At 47.0% G+C, this 22,689-nt stretch overlaps 1 protein-coding gene across 1 annotated transcript in view; it reads right to left on the bottom strand.

Moving 5' to 3' along the window:
• Window positions 1-8,597: 8,597 nt before the first annotated feature.
• The window catches only part of EXOSC7 (exosome component 7), a 29,375-nt gene continuing 15,283 nt past the window's right edge, over window positions 8,598-22,689 (bottom strand). Inside the window, exons 5-8 of the mRNA XM_004315956.4 lie at window positions 17,791-17,861; window positions 13,063-13,186; window positions 11,856-12,011; window positions 8,598-8,847 (exon numbers count right to left, since the gene is read on the bottom strand). Of these exons, the coding sequence (XP_004316004.1) occupies window positions 8,743-8,847; window positions 11,856-12,011; window positions 13,063-13,186; window positions 17,791-17,861 (456 nt within the window). The 3' untranslated portion in view covers window positions 8,598-8,742. The remainder of the gene's footprint in view (window positions 8,848-11,855; window positions 12,012-13,062; window positions 13,187-17,790; window positions 17,862-22,689) is intronic.

Genomic DNA, 22,689 nt, shown 5'->3' with positions numbered 1-22,689 from the left:
GAATCCTATGGTGTAGGATTAAAATTGGAGCTATCGGTGTGCAGTTGTGGACTTTGACACCTAAAGAGGAATCTATAAATGTCAGTGCAAATGTGCACATCAGTCTGCCAGCTGTCTGGGTGGAGCAGAATTGCCTCCAAAGCCTCGAGCACTCCTGGCATCCAAGTGCCACCTTCTATAATAAATACAGCTTTCCACTAAAAGGAACCAGAGCACCTTGGAGAAATGGCTGATTTCAGGGCTGGGGCAGGAAAAGTAGAAAATGAGCCCAGAACAAGTTGTTTTGCCAGAAAGCAAGGAATTGTTTAAAGAAGGATGAGAACGTGCCAGGACACAGAGCCAGCTTGAAGGAGCTTCTTGGGGCCAAAATCAGGGACAGTTTGAACATCAAAATAGTGACAGTAACAGCAAAACAGGAAATCATGAGCATACACAGATATAAATAAATAAGCGAATACACGGGAAGTCTGATGAGCAACGGGGTATTTTCATCATCTCAGATTACTTGCCCACAAAATACTTATTAATTACAAAGAGGAAAGAGTCACCTTGCAGTGGAGAAGCCTGGAAGATGTCACTTGAATGAAGTGAGCAAAGTAAGCATCGTCAGTAATGGGCCAAATGGAGAGCCTGCAGCACCTGAGCGCCTGATGGGCTGCGGTGAGGAGAATGCGGCATCACCTCCGTGAGACTCCTGCCGAGGAAACGCCACACTAGCCCAACTGAGGGGCTTTCTACAAAACAACTGCCCAGCAACTTTCAGAACCGTCCAGGACGTGTCTGAGGAACTGTTTCAGACTGAAGGAGATTGCAGGCACAGAGCAACGCGTTTGGACCAAACCCTTCCGCTCTCATGGACGCCCTTGGGACAACTGGAGAAACTTGATGGGTCTGAGGAGCACGTGGCAGGGATGTACCCCTTGGATGTTACTGTCCAGTTTGGATGATGTGTTGTGACTATGGAGGAGAGTGGCCTTGTCAATAGGAAACATGCACTAAAGCACAACCTTCGGGCATCAGGCCGACAACTCACTTGAAAATGGCTCAGGGGAAAAATATTCTTTGTACTGTAGTTGCAGATTTTCTGTGAGCTTTAGATTGTTCCAAAAGAAAATGCAGTGCTATGTAATTCAGGCTTTTCTTCCAGGGACCCCGCCTTGCCCCATCTGATTTGGGGAGGGATGTGCCTGCAGCCCAGCCTGGCTGACCTCCCTGCTGTGGTCCCCAAGGGCAGGAGCCTGGGGCAGGCAGCAGGCACTCTGTTGGCCCTTTCTGTCAGGGGCTATCCCTCACATTCTCAAGAGTGGGAGAGGGTTTTATATTCACAGCTGGCCCCTCAGTGGGATGGTTTAGGGCTGAGGATTATGCAACCTAACAGGCAGGGAGCCTTGCTTCCTGGAACTTTGGGTGGGTAGCACATAGCAAGAGAAAATTAAAATTCTTTTTCTCTTTTTGAAACTCCATTGCTTTCTTTTTTTTTTTTTTGTGGTACGCGGGCCTCTCACTGTTGTGGCCTCTCCCATTGTGAAGCACAGGCTCCGGATGTGCAGCCCCAGCAGCCATGGCTCACGGGCCCAGCTGCTCCGCGGCACGTGGAATCCTCCCAGACCGGGGCATGAACCCGCGTCCCCTTGCATCGGCAGGCGGACTCCCAACCACTGCGCCACCAGGGAAGCCCTCCATTGCTTTCTTGATTTTCTCACCTCAGCTTTTTGGCAGCAGGGAAATGGGAGGAGTTTGTTTCCAAGTGTGAGGCCAGGACAGGCCTGATTGTTGAGGCCGTGCCCTGGCTATGCTGGAGAGGAGGTCCCAGAGAAGCTCTGCTGTGGCCGTTCAGAAACCCGGAACCCCCTGCTCTAGGTGTCATCCCACAGGAGCCACACAGAGCCAGGCTGTGTCAGGACCCGCCTGGAACTGTTCTTGCCCCATCGGTCCCTCATTCACTTCACAATGTGCCCAGGCCTGTGTGAGGCCCTGGGAGTGCAATGTGAGGGGCCCCCTGTGCCAGTGGGACTGAGGTGGGCCTCAACAAAGGCAAGTGGCCCACCGTCCCTCAACCTTTGAGATAAAAAGCAGATGGGAAGAGGCCACCTGGTTTAACCACCACTCGATATGGGCTGTCCTTTTCCATTGAGCCTGTCCGATGTCTCCATGTGCTTGCTTAAATCCTTCCTGGGACGAGCAGCTCATTACTCTGCAAAGTAGCTGGTTCCATCATTAGACACTCAGCTTGTTATAAAGTCCCCCTGTGGTGAGGCAGGCAGGCCTCCGAAACATCACCCTGTGGTCCCTGGTGCCGGCCTCTGGAGCAGTCATTTAAGAGGCCAGCAAATGTTTGCAACTGGCCTTCCTGTCCCTCTTTGACTGCCTCCTCTCCGTGTTCCTTCCCCGCTTCCTCCCAACTTTTCCTCTGAGATATGGTTCCTGGACTTATCTTCCCCAAATCACCTTTGGATAGAATTCTGCTTGTCACTGTCCTCGCTGTGGTGTGTTTTCTCAAGCAGTCTGCCATGGGCAGGGGGCTGTGCCTCCCGTGGTCCAAATGGACACGCTGTTCAGAACCCACCTCTTTGTAGCCACCATGCCTCACTTGCTGCCAGTGTTAATAAGCTTATGGCCATTGAACCCCCGGGTCCTCTTGTCCACCCCCAGCTCTCCCTGGCTAGGTGAGAACCAGCACTGCAGCCACCTCCAGTGGACTCACCAGCAGCCCCGGTGAGGTCTATGGATTTCATCGTCCCAGCGTAAAAGATCTTCTGGTGGCACCGTCCCAGAGGCCTCTACCAGCCGGTAGGGCAGCAGCAAGTGGGGGTGGTTTCAGCCAGGAGAACGATGCTGGGTTAATGTTCACGAATGACCCACCCTCAAGGAAAAGTCTATGAGCTAACACACCACCCTCAGGGCCCAGTCTTTTCACATCAGTTTCCCTGCACAAAGAATCATCTTGACAATAAAGCCAGAGGCAGAAAAATCTGAAGAGAGCTCTAAAAGGCACATTTCAGGTTTTAAGCGTTGTTTTGTTTTTTTTTTTTTTCCCTCCAAAGCTGTTGGAAGTCTGAGTATATAAAACAAGCTCTGGCCACCCCACCCATGTCAGCCCAAACAACATGAAAACTTCTGGCCCAACGTGGAACCATCCCCCACCCCTACCCTCTCCCTGCACAGATGTTTCCTTTTAGCTCCACTGGCCCTAAATCAACAGAAATGAGGCCTCGCCTATGGAGCAGAGAATTTCCACACTCTCTTCAAAGGTAAGAACATCCAGGGTGCACATCTCCAAGAATATATTGCAAGGGCAGTCTTGGCCCTTAGTCAGAACCAAAGACAAATGGCCTATTACCATGGTCTCAATGACCGTCATTAGGAAAGTCATTTGCTCCTTTCTGAACCCTTTTTGACAACCTTGTTGTCATTCATTCAACAAGTATTGCCTCTGTCCTTGTGTGCCAGGCCCTGGGGCACACAGTACTGGGGGAGGCAATACCCCACCGAGCCAAGTTCTTGGCACCATGGGGCCACATTCCTTGTTGTTTTGTCCCTAAAGGTCAGCAGTATCCTAGTGGAAAGAGAACTGGGAGTCCTGGATTCTAAGTGGAGCTCAGACACCTGGCACTTGTGTTTTCTGGGGCAAGTTATTCAAGACCCAGATCCCTCTTTCATAAAATAGGGCAATAATCTCTGCCTACACAATGGGATTCTTGTAAGGAGCGTGTGGAGACCCTGTGTGTGAGGCAGCTGGGCCACCTGCAAAGGTGTGGGAAAGGAGGACTTGTGACAGAAGGTGCACCGCCCTCAGAGATCCATGGCCTCTGTCCACCACTTTACTCCTTCGACTCCAGGGTTGAGACAGTAAATGACCTGACTTGTAAGTTTGGGAAGAGTAAACTGGGCGTGTGGCCGTTTTGCACTTACCTGATGTCTTCAGCTATAATAGGTCACACAGGAAGAAATAGAAAATCTGATTAGTTTTGTAGGATACTATAGATTTCTATCTGCCTTTTTGACACCTGTCCCTCGACCCCTCCACAAATGGGCTTAAAATTCGACAAATACAAACCCAGTTGTGCATTTAGGGATCCTGAAGTTTCCAAATTATCACACTAGCCCTGCACAACCTCACTAGTTAAGTTTTGCTGGTTTCTCTTTTTCCCCCCGTGGAACTCCTCATAGAGCCCATGTCCAGAATCTGCAGATGCCCCCAGGGAATGAAATGACTGGTGACAGACTGCTCCCTTCTAAAGCTCTCTCCCTTCTCTGGAATTTTTCAGAGAACAAGCTTTTGGTTTCATTGATTTTCTCTATTGATTTTCAGATTTCAATTTCACTGATATCTATATTGCTCTAATTTTTATTATTTCTTTTCCTCTGCTTACTTTGGATTTAATTTGCTCTTCTAGTTTCCTAAGGTGGAAGCTTAGATGATTGGTTTTAGATCTTTCTTCTTTTCTAATATATGTATTCAAGGCTATAAATTTCCTTCTAAGCACTGCTTTTGCTACAACCCACAAATTTTGATAAGTTGTGTTTTCGTTTTCATTTAGTTCAAAATTCGTAATTTCACTTGAGATTTCTACTTTGACCCAGGTGTTATTTAGAAGTTTGTTGTTTAATCTCCAAGTGTTTTGGGATTTTCTGGCTATGTTTCTGTAATTGATTTCTAGTTTAATTCTGTTGTGTTCTGAGATCAGATCATTGTGATTTGTTTTATTAAATTTGTTAAGGTGCATTTTATGGTTCAGAATGTGGTCTATCTTGGTGAATGTTCCATGTGTGTATCCAGCTGTTGATGGACGCAGCAGTCTATAGATGTCCAATATGTCCAGTTGATTGATGGTGTTGCTGAGTCCAAATATGTCCTTACCAATTTCCTGCCTGCTCCATCTGTCCATTTCTGATAGAGGGGTGTTGACGTCTCCAGTTATGATAGTGGATTCATGTATTTCTTCTTGCTGTTCTATCAGTTTTTACCTCATGTATTTTTATTTTTTGAACATCTTTTTTTCTTGTCTGTGTTGGGTCTTTGTTGCTCTGCGTGGGCTTTCCTAGTTGTGGCGAGCGGGGGCTACTCTTCATTATGGTGTGAGGGCTTCTCATTGCAGTGGCTTCTTGTTGCAGAGCACGAGCTCTAGGTGCACCTGTGCCTAGTAGTTGCAGCACGCGGGCTCAGTACTTGTGGCTCCACAGGCTCAACAGTTGTGGCTCGCAAGGTCTAGAGCGCAGGCTCAGTAGTTGTGGTGCGTGGGCTTAGCTGCTCTGCAGCATGTGGGATCTTCCCGGACCAGGGATAGAACCTGTGTCCCCTGCACTGGCAGGCGGATTCTTAACCACTGCGCCAGTGGGGAAGTCCTACCTCATGTATTTTAATGCTCTGTTGTTAGGCATATACACATTACAGATTTTTATGTCCTCCTGGATAACTGACCCCTTTATCATTATGTAATGTTCCTCTTTATTCCTGATAACTCTCCTTGCTCTGAAGTCTCCTCTGTCTGAAATTAATATAGCTGCCCTAGCTTTCTTTTGATTGTTACCGTGGTTTATCTTTCTTCCTCCATTTATTGATACTTTTAATCTATATGTCTCATATTTAAAGTAAGCTTCATATAGCTATATTAATTTCGCTGGATTTGCCTGTTGGTCTCTCTGATTTGGGGAGCAGTGGTTGCCCTGTGACCTCACTTCTCTTACAGATCTAAGAAGCATTGTTGCTTTTTCAGTTTATTCAGTTCTGGTGTCTCCTCCTCATTTACTTCAGGTGCTGGCCAGGTCCAACTTCAGGGGCTATCCCAGCAGTGAATTAGGACAGCTTCAGACCTCCTTGCTAGGACATTAAACCCCCTTTTCAGCCCTGGCCCTGGTCCAACACCCTCAGATCCACTCCCCCCTCTATTTCCTTGGTACCTGCCAAGCCAGGTCTTGCAATTATTTTGATGAGTAATATCTTTCTTCCCATGGCAGGGACTGCATTTCCCTGCTCAGGATGGGCTGTAATCAGACCCTAGTTATGGGTCTGGAGCCAATGAGGGAAGGTGGGGCAGAGGTTGACAAGTATCACCTTGTGAGACATCTGCCTCAGTATGGTCCTTGCATGGGAACTGGTACAGTGTTTCTTTTGGGAAACGGCTGCTCTCCTTTAGCTAGGGGTGGGGGCTTCTTCTGCCTGCCTAAAGTGTTCCGGGGAGAATGAGGGACCAAGATCCTGTCTTTATCCCAGGTCAGAGTCCCTTTCTTCCTGAAGAAAGCCCTGTCTCTGGCAAAGGAACCTGCCAAGGATGCACCTTCAGGCTGCTTTGCAGCTCTGCCATTCTTGCACAAGCAGTGATACTGGCATGAACTTCTTTAAAAACTTAAAACTTAAAAACTTAAAACTTCATGTTTTTACTCTCCTTTGGTTACATTTCCAGAAGTGGAGTTTTAGGTCAGTGGGCATGAAATTTTTAAGACTTTTAATACCCACTGCCAGATTATTTCCAAAGTTTTGAATAACACAGGTTTACGCTCGACTGGCAGTTATATGAGACCACAGCCTTTATTGAGCAAAATGCAAACTGCTGTCAGTATTTTAAATTCATGTGTTTTGCAGGCTTGAATTTACACAGTTTGAGAGACCAAGGAATCACAGAAACAATAAAACCAATTTGAATATTCTATAACATTTCATTCCTTCTATGCCCACCCTTACCCTCCCCACCCACAAGCTGTTGATTGCCTTTTGGCTGACTTTAGTTTTTCTCCCTGGCATTTATTTAATGGCCACTAAAAACAGCTCTGGTTCTGCTGGATGAAGCAGTGGATTTCCCCAGGACAATATTTTTCCAAGTCTTTGCCAGTCTCTGCCTTCAGTTTTCACTTATTCTGAGAGCTGCAACCATCAGACAGTTCTAATACAGCCTCTCCTGGAGAGACCTTGCTCATTTGGTATTTTGTTTCATTTGTGATGTACCCTTCTTCCAGGTGGGGTGGCCTTCAAGGGAAGGTATGGATGGGGTGGTAGACACAGACGCTAACATCTACTTCTTCCCTTCATTTGCACCATAACTGCTTAGCCAGCAGGCCCAGTTGGGTAGCTGTTGTACAACTGGCCTGGGAAGGCCTCACCTGTCTGTCTCAACTATCTGATGTCTTTAATCATCAAAACTGAAGGTTTCTAAACTTTATTCACATTCTGGTTGCATCTGTGCAGTCCCACTGTTAATGTTCCAGCACGGTCAGTCAACCAGGGGCAGGGGAAGAGAAACAGGCTGACTGCTGCCTCCCTGGGAGCACTGTCATGGCGCCTGTAAGGACAATCACTGGGAAAAAAATAAAGAAAAAAGAGAACCCAGGCTATTTTCTCAACAGGGCAGCAGCTCCAGGTCCAAGTCCAGGCAGCTGCTTCTCTCCACAGGACATACCTGGCCATGCCGGGAGGAGGTGCCCACGCCAGGACCTCTGGAGTCAGTCCTTAAGGGCTTCAGCTCGCATTATGTTCTTTCCATTAGGCAATAACTTCCTAACTCCTTACCCTATTTGTCTAACTGAAATGCAGAGAGTAAATGCCACGGCTGAAATGCGCTCTTTCATGAATCAGCTCCTTCCCCAGGGCTCTCTTTAAGGATTGATTGGGGAGTTTCAGTTCCCCTGGAGAAAAAATAGAGACTGCTCAACCCATGAATAGACTTAATTCCAACACACTGCGCTGTGAGTAGAACACAGGCTTATAGAAAGAGCCTCCTGGCGCCATTGAGAATGGCCTCTCCTTCTGTCCCCAGAGTAGGAAGCTGAGCTGAGTAATCAAATGACAACATCTCTGAAGCAGCCCTCTTAATGCTGATAAAACATGGAAATCTTACAAAACACCAGCGAGTGGCTATAAAACACAAAGTAAGTTCTAAACAAGAGTGATAAGAAAGGTTGGCTAAGGACCAAAGTACATGTTAAGCCCCGGACTCTAGGGGAGCTAGGTTGGGAATCTCTTGGAGGGCAAGAAGCAAGAACTGGGCTTCCCCCAAAACTCGGGAAGGCTCACCAGCCAGGCAGAAGCCCTGGGTCTGTACCTGGAGCAGAGCGCCTCCTCCATCTCCCCCACCAAGAAGCCCCCAAATACACGAGGCAAATTTACATTTTTCTTTTTTTTGCAGTACGTGGGCCTCTCATTGTTGTGGCCTCTCCCACTGCGGAGCACAGGCTCCGGACGCGCAGGCTCAGCGGCCACGGCTCACGGGCCCAGCCGCTCCGTGGCATGTGGGATCTTCCCAGACCGGGGCACGAACCTGTGTCCCCTGCATCAGCAGGTGGACTCTCAACCACTGCGCCACGAGGGAAGCCCGAATTTACATTTTTTGTGTGTGATTCTTATTTTGTAGGCTCTACAGGGGAGAAAGATTGACAATATACATATCATAAACATTTCCTTTGAACCATTTTACTGCTAGGTCTTGATGTTGTTATTCTGATCTCCTGTGGCAGGTGGTAAGTCTCCCTGGGGAGGCCTGTGACCAGAGCCCTTGCATTGGAGCAGACCTCTGGACTTAGCTGTCCTTCACTAGACAAGGGTCAGACTCTCTGAGGGGTCACCGAATGGCATCTTGGCTTACAGCTGAGGAACTCTAGCCATATCAAGCCAGACCATAAATCAGACTTTAATTTTACATGTACAAATGTTGCCTTAAATTCATAATAGTTAAGAAAAATGTACACAGACTTCAGCTTAAAAGGAAAAGTAGAAAACAAACACGTGGCAGTTGGGGGTTGATGTGCAAATCATCCCAGGAATCCAACTTTCTGTCTCTTGGGCCCCAGGCTTTCCTCCTTGTGTAGAACGCTCTGCAGGGAGGTGTGCAGCACCTTGCCCACGCGCTTGCTGGTCTGCAGGGCACAGAAGGGATGGAAGAGGGCACAGGCCCGCTTGTGAGGCACACACACTCTGACCAAGAGAAGCTCCCCGCCAGCTAGCCATTGTAAAGCTGCACACGTTCCATCTGCCTTACAGGACTTTTATTTAATTAACAAGTCAGTATAAAAACAAACCCCAAACCCCGACTACATAGTAGTTGCATTCTGGAAAAACCTCCATTTTGAAAAAGGAAAAAAAAAAAAAGGAAGAAGAAGGCAAACCCCAAAGCAGCAAGCAGCAAAGGCTGCCTCAGTCCTTAGCTGCTGCTAATAGAAGCAGCAAAACTGTCAACCCAATCAGGTCTTGGTTACAGCCACTGTGCTGCAGTGAGAAGGCATGGGGAGGCCAAGTGAATCCAAAAATCTGTCTGATGAAGGAACAGATGGTGCTGAGGACCCATGTTAACAAGCAGTTTCTAATTCACCTGCCACCAAAGGAGACCTGCTCAGATAGGACCAAAGTCAATACCCGGATAGTCTTTGATGTTACTGACATGCAGAGAAGCTAAAGGCGTGAAATGTTGGAATCAAGACAGGTCAGGAGGTCAGACAACCCACAGATTTCCTACACAGCAGAAAGAAGGGGGCCCCGGCAAAAAAACCCAACTATACAACAAAAATCTTTCTTTAGGCAACTGTTTTTCCATCCCATGAATCAGGTTAAGAATACAGTGAACCAATTGCAAGTCTCTTCATCAAGCCTTCCACGTTCCCATAGCAGTTTTAGTTTCACCTGTGCCACCGGTTCCATTCCCAACAATGTCAGGGAGAAAGGCACCCAGGCCTTGACCCCCACCCCAATCCTCCTAGTCATAGGTGGATTCTCCCTAGGGCTGTGTGCCTTCTCCCCTGACCCCTGACTATAACAAGGGATGAGACTCTTAAGAATTACGGAAAACTCATATGAAGAGAAGATCTCAGTCTACAGGCTGGGGAGTGATCAGTTCTGTGAAATGAAAAGTCAGGGTTAAGGTCCAAAGTGACTTTGGGAAGATTTTTATCATGACGTTAGAAAAAAGAAAAAATGTCCAAGTTGATTTAGTAGAGGAACTGATTATTCACGTGAATGAAGGCAGGGAGAGGAGAAGAGGAGATGAGACAGACAGGACACCAGGACTTGAGAAGTCTGAACCTGGACTTGCAGGAAAGAGACTGCAGGGGTTGGGGGTGGCAGCCGCACAACAACCTGGGTTTCTAAGCTTTACCACGAGCAGCATCTCCAGAATGCTGCCTCCCCATGTGAGGCAAATGGTGAGACAGGGCCTCAGGGCCATGGTCCCTCTGAGCAGGGTCTGCAGACCTCATTCCCGAGCCCCAGGGGAAGATGAAGCCCAGCTCACTGGACAGCACTCTGGTTCTCCCACCCATCCATGGCTGACCTGGTTTATGAGGTTAAAATAGCTCTTGGCTGGAGGCACACAGTCCAGGTTTGAATCCTAGCTCCCGCATTTACAAGCTGTGAAGCCTGTAGGCAAGTTCCTTATTCTCTACGTGCCTTAATTCCTCGTCTATAAAAATAAGGGTAACAACAGTTTCCTCACGGGGTTGTTGAGGAGTAAATGACACGATATTATTTAAAGCACTAAAAACAGAGTCTGACATGTAGTAAGCACACAATAAACGTTAACTATTATTTATTGTTTCTGTTGTTGTTTAGATAACTGCAATTCTCATCAAACTCTCCTGGTGGGGGGATGAGGGGGGAATTCCTTCGAAAACAATATTTGAGAGCCACTCATCTAGAGGCCTCTGGCAGAACTTATTATAAAGCTTTTTAAGAGCTTTTGTTTAAGAAGAACCCTTGTTGCCATGCACAGTTGGAGACACCTGAACTCAGGGTGCTTAATGGGGCACAGAGTAGGAGCTGACACTTAACTGCAAACTGACGACACGTCAGACGCTCTGACACGTGCTTCCTCTCCACTCAGCCTGCCCACCCCTCACAACACCTGCAGCAGCAGGCACTACTACTGTTGTTATCCCCATTTGCAGATGAGGGAACTGTGGCCCAGAACCCACATTTGCAACCCGGGCAGTCTGTCTTCAGAGCTTATGCTTGGGCCCTCAACACTATACACAAGGCTAATTTTATGCTTTCAAGTAAGATGACAAAAATAACAACAGACATTAAGTGCACAATAGTGAGAAGTCACTATTTCTAGAAATGAAAGAAGAGTATAGATGACCTCTGGGCATGTGTTGTGAGGCAGTGGTTAACTAAAGCAAAAAACTGGGGCTGGCTAACTCTGTTCCTGGCAATTCAGTCAGTCAGTCAGTCTGTCAGTCTCAAAGTCCTCAAAGACTTCTGGAAAGTCAAGGTGGACACGAGGGAAGGAAGGTCTGGAAAGACACAGGTCAGCATGACCTGGTCCCTGCCGCAGAGGGGCTTCCAGGCCAATGTGGGGGACAGACCTGTCGACCAATCAGTACAGAGCAGCTGGAAAGCACCCTAGTGGTGCTGCCAGGCCTGAGGAGACCTGAGGGGAGCAATCCTCCAGTCAAGAGGATTTCCCACCTTTCCTATTCATCTCCACTTAAACACTTCCAGACCCACGAAGAATGGGGAGATGGCCATCCTTCAGCCCCCTGGCGCCACCTCCGCTCACTCCCTTCAAGGGATGGGAAGCAGTCAGCCAGGATTTCAATTCCCTTATCAAATCACAGAAACTTGGAATTTTGGAGTTACAAGTGACTCTTCACATTATCAGTCCAATATTCTCATTCAGAAATATGGAACTGAGGATGAGAGAGGGAAAGGATAAGAGACTCTTATGAGCAGGTCGCCATTTCCTGGTCCAGAGCCCTCACCACCACCACCCTCAGCTAGCTCAGCGACATCTGGCTCATACCAGCTGCTCTCCAAGCCCCAAGCCTGGGGTGAAGGGGGTCAATGGGAAGAATTCCCACAGCGTGACCAAGGGGGCAGGAGGCAGCCAATACTCCCAGCCAGGTCCAAGCACCTGCTTCAGAACCAGTCTCACCTCCATCATCTCGAAGACGCTCTCTGGGTCCAGGCTGCCCTTTCCCACTTTCCTCATGCATGTCACAACTCCCTTGCTGGTCACGGACACCAGCAAGCTGGCCAAGGAGCAGGCCTCCTCCTGAAGAGTAGCATCCACCACGTGCCGATAACCAATCTGCAAAGTCAGGCAGCAGTGCACGTGCGTGGGCAACGCACATCCCAGATCCCCGCTTTTGAGAGCCTCGTGGAGGGAATATCTACACCAGCAAAGAACCTGTATCTCCCATTTGGGTCTTATTTTAGTTCCTGCTCATATGGGAAATATTTGAAGTACCGTTCGATCACTCTATCACAGGCTACTGTGTAACCAGTGTAACAGAAGCATGAAATGGAAATATGGGGTAGGGGGAAGGGTGGTGGCATTATAATTCAGAGACCTTCCAAGTCAGAGGCCAACCAGGGGGTTTCTAACAGGCCCCTGGAAGTTTCACTGATGACAAAGATGAATCAAGAGAGCCCATGCTAAGGGACAAGCTCAAGAATGAGTCAAGGGCAGGTGGCTCCAGTCGTCCCAATGCTTCACCAGAGCCTGGGTGAAGCGATTCTGGTGGAATTAAACCTGACCAGTTCAGTCTGATTTTTATATAACGAATCCTGCGTGGAGTCAGCGACAATCTCAGCCAAAACAGGCCTCTTTGCACAGCCTTGGGAGGTGCAAGTTACACATCAGCATCAGCCAGGTGTTATGCTCCACAGGCCTCAGTGCTAATGGAAAAACCACACTTGATGTATTAGACACCCAGGCCCTGCTCCAACCCCCTTATTTCATAGATGTGGACATTAGGGCCACAGAGGGGACAGTGTCCACCTTTCAACCACCCTTTTACTACTCAAGCAGCGTAGACACCATAGAGTTGAGAGAATTAAAGGAAATATGCATTCAGGGTGTTTTGGTGAAATGCCTGGTAGGTAGAAGGGGCTTAGCAAACTCTGGCTACTATTACTATGAACCCACTCATGTGCTCCTGGGACCAGAGCCATTATCTTCCAGTTAAAAAGAAAAGAAAGAGCTGCTCATGGTAGTGGTCTCTAATATAACAAAATTATTCGAGGGTTAAGACTACTATATGGGTTGTGAGACTATAACTTCTCAATCTACTAGGTAACCTTAACGCGTTGAAGGAGATCCACAGGGAAGACAAAAACCATGAGATATAAGCTCATACTTTGCACAGGGTGACGATACAGGGGACATTCTCCACACTTAGCTGGATGCAGTCATAGGGGTCGTCAGACAGTTCAATGTCCTTCAAGCCCTCTTCATCTTCCAGAACACGAACTCTTGGTATCCTAGAAGCAGAAGCACAATTAAAATTCCCACTAACTGAAAGGAAGGATGATAACTTCTTTTTCTTGAGTTGGAATCCCTGTGCCTCACAAGATGAAGTCATGCTATGCCTGAGCTCCGTGTCAGCCCTGCCAAAAGTGTACAGGTGACACTGAGTGCAGTGAGGAAAGGAGGTCTTTTAAAAAAGGATGCTAGGGAGGGACTTCCCTGGCGGTCCAGGGGTTAAGACTCCACGCTTCCACTGCAGGGGACCCAGATTCGATCCCTGGTCAGGGAACTAAGATCCCGCATGCCACATGGCTGGAAAAAAAAAAATGATGCTGAGGAGAGGGAAAGGGAGAGGGGCTAGAAAGAGGTAGGGGATTAAGAGGCATGAAGTACTATGAATGAAATAAATAAGGTACAAGGATATATTATACCACACAGGGAATATAGCCAATATTTTATAATAACTTTAAATGGAGTATAACATATAAAAATACTGAATCACTATGTTGTACACCTGAAACTACTATAATACTGTAAATGAATGATACCTCAATAAAAAAATAAACTTAAAAAATAAAATGTAAAATGATGCTTAGTCAACCAGATATCCAAAAATGAATCCCGATCCCTACCTCTCACCATACACATACCAAATGGACTGCAGATGTAAAGGTGAAAGATAAAACAATAAAGCTTTCATAAGAAAAACTAAGAACATTTTCAAGACCTTAGAGTAGACAAAGATTTATTGAATAGGACAGAAAGTACTCACTGTAAAGGAGAGAAAAAAATAACAGATTCAATTATATTATAATTGAATACACACACACACACACACACACACACACACACACACACACAGAGGCACATCTTGGAGATACTGCAGGTTTGGTTCCAGACTACGGCAATAAAGTGAGTCACACGAATTTTTTGCATATAAAGTTATGTTCACGCTATAGTGCAGTCTACTAAGTATTCAATAGTATTTTATCTAACAAAAAAACAAAAAAAGACAATGCACATACCTTAATATAAAAAGATTCTATTACTAAAAAATGATAACCATCATCTGAGCCTTCTGCAAGTCGTAGTCATCTTGCAATGGTAACATCAAAGATTACTGATCACAGGTCACCATAACAAATATATGAATAATGAAAAAGTCCAAAATATTGCAAGAATTATCAAAATATGACACAGAGACATGAAGTGAGAAAATACTGCTGGGAAAATGGCACTGATAGACTTGCTCAACGCAGCGTTGTCACAAACCTTCAATTTGTAAAAAACGCAGTATCTGCTAAGCACAATGAAGTGAAGTGCAGTAAAACAAGATATGCCGGGTTTCCCTGGTGGCGCAGTGGTTGAGAGTCTGCCTGCCGATGCAGGGGTTGTGGGTTCGTGCCCTGGTCCGGGAAGATCCCACATGCCACGGAGCAGCTGGGCCCGTGAGCCATGGCCGCTGAGCCTGCGTGTCCGGAGCCTGTGCTCCACAACGGGAGAGGCCACAACAGTGAGAGGCCTGCGTACCGCAAAAAAAAAAAAAATCAAGATATGCCTCTCTGTGTGTGTATAATATATATTAAGATTATGAACTTCTGTTTGTCAAAAGGCATTATTTGGGGAATTCCCTGGTGCTCTAATGGCTAAGACTTCATGCTCCCAGTGCAGGGGGCCGGGATCAAGTCCTGGTCAGGGAACTAGATCCCACATGCCACAACTAAGAGTTCACATGCTGCAACTAAAAATCCCGCATGCCGCAATGAAGATCCCACGTGCTGCAACTAAGACCCGACACAGCCTAAATAAATAAATAATTAAAAGGCATTATTTGGAAACTAAAAGATAATCCAGAGTGGAGAAAATATTTCTCTGTGTGTGTGTATGTGTATATAAACTCACATATTACATAAAGAATTCCTACCAAACATAAGAGAAAGTCACACGACCCAACAGAAAAATGGGCAAAAGACTTCAACAGGAACTTCATGAAAGAGGCTATTCACATAGCCAATAAACATACTGGGTATGTTTATTGCCAGAAAGGTGCTCAACTTAAATATTCATCAGGGAAGTGCAAAGTAAAACTAAAATGTGATACCAAGATATACCCACCAGGACGGCTAATACTAAAAACACAAAAAGAAATCCAAGGGCTGGCAAAGATGCAGGGCAACTCAGACTCTATACACTGCTAATGGGAGTATCATTTGGTAAAAGCACTTTGGAAAGCTGTTTTGCATTACCTACTAACATTATTTGCAATAGCTCAAAACTGGAAACTACTCAGATCCATCAACAGAAGAATGGATAAATAAACTGTGGCATATTCACACAGTGGAACACCCTACAGCAAAAAGCAAAGTATGACTACAGGCCACAATACAGATGTCTCAAAACATAATGCTCAGTGAACAAGGCAGACATAAAAGAGAAAACACTGCATGATTCCATTTATATCAAGCACCAACCAATCTATTGTTTTAGGACTGTGGTTATCCTCCGTGGGTATAGCGACTTGCATGGGGGTACAGGGTGGGAGGGCTTCTGGGGGGCTGGCAGTGTTCTGTTTCTTGAGCTGGGTGCTGAAAATATATTTGAGCCATAAAGTCAGTTCATTCCAGTGTGGGGTGGAGCCAGGAAGGAAGAGGTGGTCCAGCCAGCTACTGTTATAGAAACAGTGTTGGTGCTTTTCCCTGTGCCTCTAACAAAAGACCCTTATGATTCAGCCTGCTGGCCATCCCTACACAAGCCAACGTCCAGAGCAAAGGAGTTTCAGCCAGAGAATGTCCACAAGGACTAAGGAGTCCTGCCAGGGTCTGCCCTGGATGAAGTCTCCATGTCAGGGGCCCCCAGGGTGTAAGTACTAAGTAATAACCTATTTGAACAAATTAGGTAACCAGTTTGAATTTTGGCATGGTAAAAAATAAGCGTACACACACACAGACACACACACAGACACACACACACACACACACACACACACACACACCCTTTCCCAACCCTCTGGCCACAATATGGTTCAGCAGAAGGGCTAGAGGATACTGTCGAGAGAATGGCCTCTACCCTTCTAAAAGGCCCTGGCTGTACCAAAGGTCTCTCCATACACTAGAGGGACCCAGTGCCTTGCCGAGTCCGCATCCCTTGCTGCCCGCAGGGCTGTTCTTGCTCTGGGAATGAGACTTGCAGCTATGGCCATGACAGGTGTCCTCCCCATCCTGAGCAGCTGGGTTTATCATCCTGATGTACAGTTTGCCCAACACCTCCCCCACAGCCAAACCGCCTCATCTGGTTCTACTCTCCCTTTTTGCCCTGGTGCCCATGGAAACCAGCTGGCAGACAGGAAGTAATTTCTGACGCTTGAGGTACAACAGATGGCGACTTCCTTTCTTCTCCAACGGAGCCCAAGCCCAGGCTGCTGCTGATGGCATCTGGTACTTGAGCCCTCACAGTGGCCACAAGTGCCAGGCCCACCCTTGACTAGTGTCAGCCAGGAGTCTAGTGGCACAGCTAGGGTTAAGGGACTCTATAGCTTTCATTCTCAGCAAATATTCCATCCTGCAATTTCTGACCTACATTTATTTATCTTTGTTTTTGTTTGTTTTGTTTTAAATTGTGCAAGTAGTGTAAATTCACCACAGAAAAACTCTAAAATACAGATAAATTTTAAATCACCCATGATATGAGCACTGGAAAATAACCACAATGACCATCTGGGGATATATATATTTACAGACATACTAAATATGCTGCTGTGTAGACTTCAATCCCCTATGTTGGGACATTCAGGTTGTTTCCAACTTCTCATCACTACAAAGAAGCTGTGATAAACATCTTCGAATAATATCTTTGCTCATTTATCCAATTAATTCCTTAGGCTATATCCCTAGAAGTTTTAATCCTCATTTTCAAGTACCCCAGGACCCCCCATTACCATAATGTAAGCTCTCTCATGGAATGAACACCCTCCTCCACATATTTATTTTCAAATGCTGCAAACTTTCCTCAAAGAACCTTGTGCATAGAGAAGGAAAAGGCCGTATCATCAAACAGTCAGAGGGAATGTCAACTCCAAGAAAGCTTAGTGCCATGTCCTCTGCTACACAGCCTGTCTGGGAAGCTGAACCACAGTGGCATCATCATTTCCCGCTCTTAACTTAAACCAAACATCAGGCTGCTACCCTGCTTTGAGAACATTCACGTGTGTCCAATCAAGGAGTATGTGTCAGGCACTGTTGATGGCGCTGGGGAGACAGCAGAGTACAAAACAGGCAAAACCCCTGTCTCCATGGAGCTTTATCTAGTGACAGTATTTGGAAAACTGACTGTGTCTCTGGTTTCTACTCTTTTTGCTGCTCTGTAGTTTTCTAATATTTTTCTATATGGTACATGTTTACTTATGAAAATAATAATCCAAAAAAATAAATACAGAAATATATTTAGTTATAACTTATAAAATCTGTTTTCTGAAGCTTAAAATTAAATACCACCATTGTCAATGCTGAAACCCCTTGTTATCTTCTCCTACGAGCTCCAGTAGCAGTGCCCTCAGTGGTTCATCACAGGTGGCTGCTCAGGTTCTCCACGGGCCCAGGGGGCTGTTTCCAGGAAGACATACCTTGTATTGAAGAGCGCAGCCTTTACAGCAATGGAGATGGCATCAAACAAATTTCCACCACATTCCAGGAGCTAAGGGAGACGGGGAGTGAGGGGGAGAAGAAGAAGGTAGCATCATTTGTTACTTTAAGTATTATCCCCAGTAAAGGACACTGGTTCCTGAGAAGTGCCAACCAAGTGTTTACAAAGACAAGAACGCGTGGCTGCTCTCCTGGCTCACTGACACACACTGGCTCTTCACCCTAACCGCACACGCTGCCTTGTTGCCCTGGCTGTGGTACCAACACTCAGAGGCCTCAGCCTGTGGTGCAGCTCCTCAGCCAGTCAGGCCTGCACTGAAGGAGGAACTCATCACCTGCGTTTTGCCCCAGGTAACTCTCAGTTGCACTTGGCAAGTGTTACTCTCATCTTTGCTAACATATGCCTGGCCTCCAAACAAGTAAAAAATGGTGGCCACTGATGCTGCAGCTGCCACCAGGGCCATGTTGATTAGTGCAGTTACTACTGCACGTAATTACCTATGTACATCTGATGCTCAAACACCTAACACTCCCTGTTCTACATTAAGCGTAGTAACAACTAAGGTCTTTCACACGTTTTTCCCCATGAGCAAAAGTGTAGACTGTACTCGTGCGCTCATTGAACAGGGAGGGTTACAGCACATTATTAAGAGGAAGGCAACACATCCTTCTTCCTTATTTTAAAGACGCCTTGGCCTGAGTTATGGAATAAAGCCAACAGGAAGAGAGGAGAGGAAGTCACGTGTAGAAAGAAAAGTTGTGTACTTCCGTGTGTGTTTGTTTATAGAGTCTATCTCCTCTTCATCTGAACTGTCAACTCGTGAGGCTGGACCCTGTTGGTTTTGTTCATTCCTTTATCTTCAGAGCCCAGGAGGAAGGGCTGCTGGGAAGGAGGAGCCTGGTGATTATGGAAGACAGGCAGGCCCTAAACCCAGGCCTTCCAAACTCTACTAAGAATCAACAACCACACCTGGTATGTCTCATGCACTTCATTCATACCCAGTGCAAACTCTAATTCCCGTCTTTAAGCTTTCTGGGCAAACCTCCAGTGCAGACACCATCTTTCCTACAGCCTGGTATAATTACTCCTTATTAGAATATGATCCCCCAGCCTGTATTACCAACTGGCTTTGTAACTGCAGCTTGTTTGTCTAGCAACTGGACTAGCTGTCCTGTACCCTGGTTCAAGTACAGACTACAGCACGGCCCCCACCTCTGGCTAGACTCTTGCGCCAGACAGTCTGGTTTGATTCCTATCTTTGCTGGGTAACTGAATAACCCGGGGTGGGACCTAACATTCTCTGGGCCTCATGGAGGGTGAAAGTCACACGATCTCCCAGAAGTGTTGAACAACTTAGTATCTGTACAGCCCTTAGAAGTGTGTCTGGCACATAGTAGGCGTCACATTTGCTCTTTCATCTTCCCATTGTTGTCCTCGCAGACTGTCTGAGTGCATCTGCATGTTCTCCATCTTCACTGTTGACAGCCCAGGTTCCTAACCCTGGCTATGCAGGGTCAGGGAGCTTATTAACAATGCAGGGTGAGGGCCTGGAAACTGCTTTTTACTCCAGGTCCTAGGTGGTCCTGATGACTGGCCAGGGGTGAAGACCACCGTTTTACACTCTGCTGCCCACAGTATCTGCTTTATGCAAGGAAAGTGCTAGATAAATGCTGACGTCTGCTCTAGCAGCTGTGAGGCCTCCAAGCTGGAGAGGACTTGGAGAGCACCTCGGCCAACCCTTCACTGACAGGTGGGCTCAGGGGCCTGCCGGCCAGTCAGAGCTCTTTCTACTGTCCTGCACCACGTCCCGTTAAGGCCGGACACAAACACTGGTTTTCAACATTCTGGCTTATCACCAAAAGATGAAATCGAGAGGGCAGAATGCTGAGCCCTAAGTATCTGCTGAGGGGCCCCCGAAGGGCAGGCACCCAACTCCAGGCCTCAGCTTGCCTGCCTGGCTCCTCACAGGGTACCGCACGACAAGGAACCCAGGCCGGGCAGCGTGCGTCTGACACTCTTCTCGGCCACTTGCTGGCCAGGTGTCCTCCGAGCTTCGGTTTCCCCCTCAGTGAAGCAAAGCCATGCTTCTCTATAGGGTGGCCATGAGGACTAAATGAGATCACATCCCTACATCCCTGGCACATAAGAGGTGCTCAGAGACCCTACCTTCCTCTCTTCCTGCCAAGCAGGCCCAGCCTGGCTAGAATCTTTCTGCTAAACACAGTGGCACAGCCAAGAAGCAGGGGGAGATTGGGGGGGATGTGGAGACCCAAAGCAGCCTGACTGGGCTGTCTGAACAGGGCTACGCGAGCTGGGAGGAAACGGGGAGGTGCCGGACAACTAGTGTTACAGAGAGACTGGACTGTGGTCCCAGAGAGGTCATAGGTGTCCACCTTCGCTGAGGAGAAAACCCCTCCTGTAACAGAGGTGGGGCAGGAGCAGAGCTGAGGAAGGGGAAGGAAGACACACTTGGTCACAGATGCACCTCCCGTCAGATGCACAAATACAACAATGGCTCTTTTAGGGGAACAAGACAACTTATTCTGTTAGCCTCTGAGGATGACGGCCTTCTTTTCATAAGGTACACCTCCAAACCATACTGCTAGGAAGTACAGCGTACCAAGTAGAAAACCTGCCTCCCCACAAAAATCCTGCTCCTCCTGGGTTTCCCCGCACTGTCCTCTCAGACACCCGGGTTGAGCAGCTCCTGGCACCACACACAGCCACTGCCGGGTGCTGCAGTGGCTCCTCCACTCCACCTTCCCTCCCATGCCCAGTGCCACAGACCACATGCGGGTCTCATCACCACTCCTGGGGCCCCTCGCAAGACAAGCCTTGTGACCCACCTCCCCACCAAAGGTCGCCTGTACACCGTCAGTGCCATGAAGTCCAAAGCTATCCCACTTGGGGTAAAAAGTATGCCATTAAAGAACTGTGAAGAGCAAAGATGAATGAAGTTTCCATGATGGTAAATTTCTACTCTCATAAAATAATGCAACTGGGGAAAAAACCAATACTGGAAACAGGTGGATCATCTGACTATAATAGGTTTCAAGTAATTGTGCCTGCAATAAAAGAATGAAAGCATGGAAGGCTGCCCAGTGAATATTTGTTTGAAAGATGGGCTCTGCCTGAGGACTACCCAGACCAGTTGGTAAAAATAAATCACAGGAGATTCATCTTTTGCAATCCCAGTGATAGGACTGGATTTCCACCATTTTGCTTCAACATGGACTCAATGTATTCAATGTATTTTTAGATGCAGGACAAAAACTTACTCCCCAAACAAAAGCCTATCTCCTACCTCACATGCATGAAGTACGTTCCCACCAAGGCAGAAAGCAATTATGTGAATGACAAAAAGTAATCTACCTCATTAATAATATAATTTTTAAAATGCTTTTCTAATTCATTAAAAACTTTTCTGAAGATGACAACATTTCAAAAGCTCACATCTTCTTCCAAAATAAGTAAAACCTTTAAAAAAATATTAGAGAAGAAATCCAAATGCAAAAAGTCTTAAAAAGAAAGGCCTGGGACTTCCCTGGCAGTCCAGTGGTTAAGACTCTGCCTTCCACTGCAGGGGGCGTGGGTTCAATCCCTGGCCAGGGAACTAAGGTCCCACCTGCTGCAGGGTGTGGCCAAAAATTAAAAAAAGAAAGAAAGAAAGGCCTGCAGGTGACCAAGACACAATGCACCCGAGACACTCCTGCTCACCATATCCCTGCTCATGGAAGAAGCATGCTGGTTCTAAGCTGAGATAACGTCCCTATGATGGTCACCAGTTTTTCAAGAGCCTGCACTGAGAGAACAGGCTTCTTGCCTGAATCAAAAGAGCATCAGGCCCCCTCACCAGGCCAGCCTCCTACCAAACCACAAGTGTGCAGGGCTGCACCTCCCTGGGCAGCTATGAAGCCTGACTCTTATCAGTAATGACTGTAGGCTGCCAGTTCCCGCCTCCTCAAAACCAGGACGTGTAAAACTACCTGCTTGGTAGGAATCAAACTACAAATACATCCCGCTTACCAGAGATGAGAAGAAGCAAATGGACTTGTAATTTCACTATTTTTACCCATTAGCATCAGCATTCAGAACAGCCCTAACCTGCTAGACAATAGTAAGCACTGCTCTCTTTGGGTTAGCTGTGCCCATCTATCATCAAATTAATTTAAAAGTATCCAGAAAGCCCTGCCCTGTTTCATGCAGGGCCGACAATTATAGACAGCTGGGCTGTTCCTTGCATGAAGTTCACTATCAGTCCACAAGATGGGCTTTATCTTCAGATTCATTAAAGAACCTGTTTGGTCACTGGCTTAGCCCTGTGCCCTCAATATGAAGTGGAAGATGTAGCCACTAATCTCAAGGTTCATAAAATTAAATGAAAAGGAATAAAATAGACCCAACAAAAGCCTGTACATGAACAAGAGACTGGCAAAAGTAATCACAGCTGTAAGAAAAGTTACTGCCAATCGCCAAAAACTGGGCAGACGAGTATTTGAGAGGGAAGCACCAGGAAGGAAATGGAGGGCTAGACTAGAAAGACTCCTGCAGGCGCAGACTCTGGAGGAGGGAGGAGGCAGGGCCTCAGGGGCCTCACTCGGGAAACGAGGGACTCAGAGTAGCTGGGCTACAGGGTGTTTTCGAGGGAGGATGGCTTGGTGAGGTCACGAGCCAGCTCTGGCACTAATCAGACCTGGCTTTGAGGCCCAGTACCACTACTCACAAGCTGAGACCTCCTGGGCTAGTTACTTGACCTCTCTGTGTCTTAGTTCCCTCACTTATAAATGGGGAAAACAAGTGCCCACTCACAAAACATTTGTAAGGGTTACATGAAAATGCATGTAAAGAGCTCATCATCTTTCCATTATCCTTCTTGTCT

Source organism: Tursiops truncatus, chromosome 10, assembly GCF_011762595.2.
Source record: "Tursiops truncatus isolate mTurTru1 chromosome 10, mTurTru1.mat.Y, whole genome shotgun sequence".
Lineage (NCBI taxonomy): Eukaryota > Metazoa > Chordata > Mammalia > Artiodactyla > Delphinidae > Tursiops > Tursiops truncatus.
This window is presented reverse-complemented; position numbering and strand designations above follow the sequence as displayed.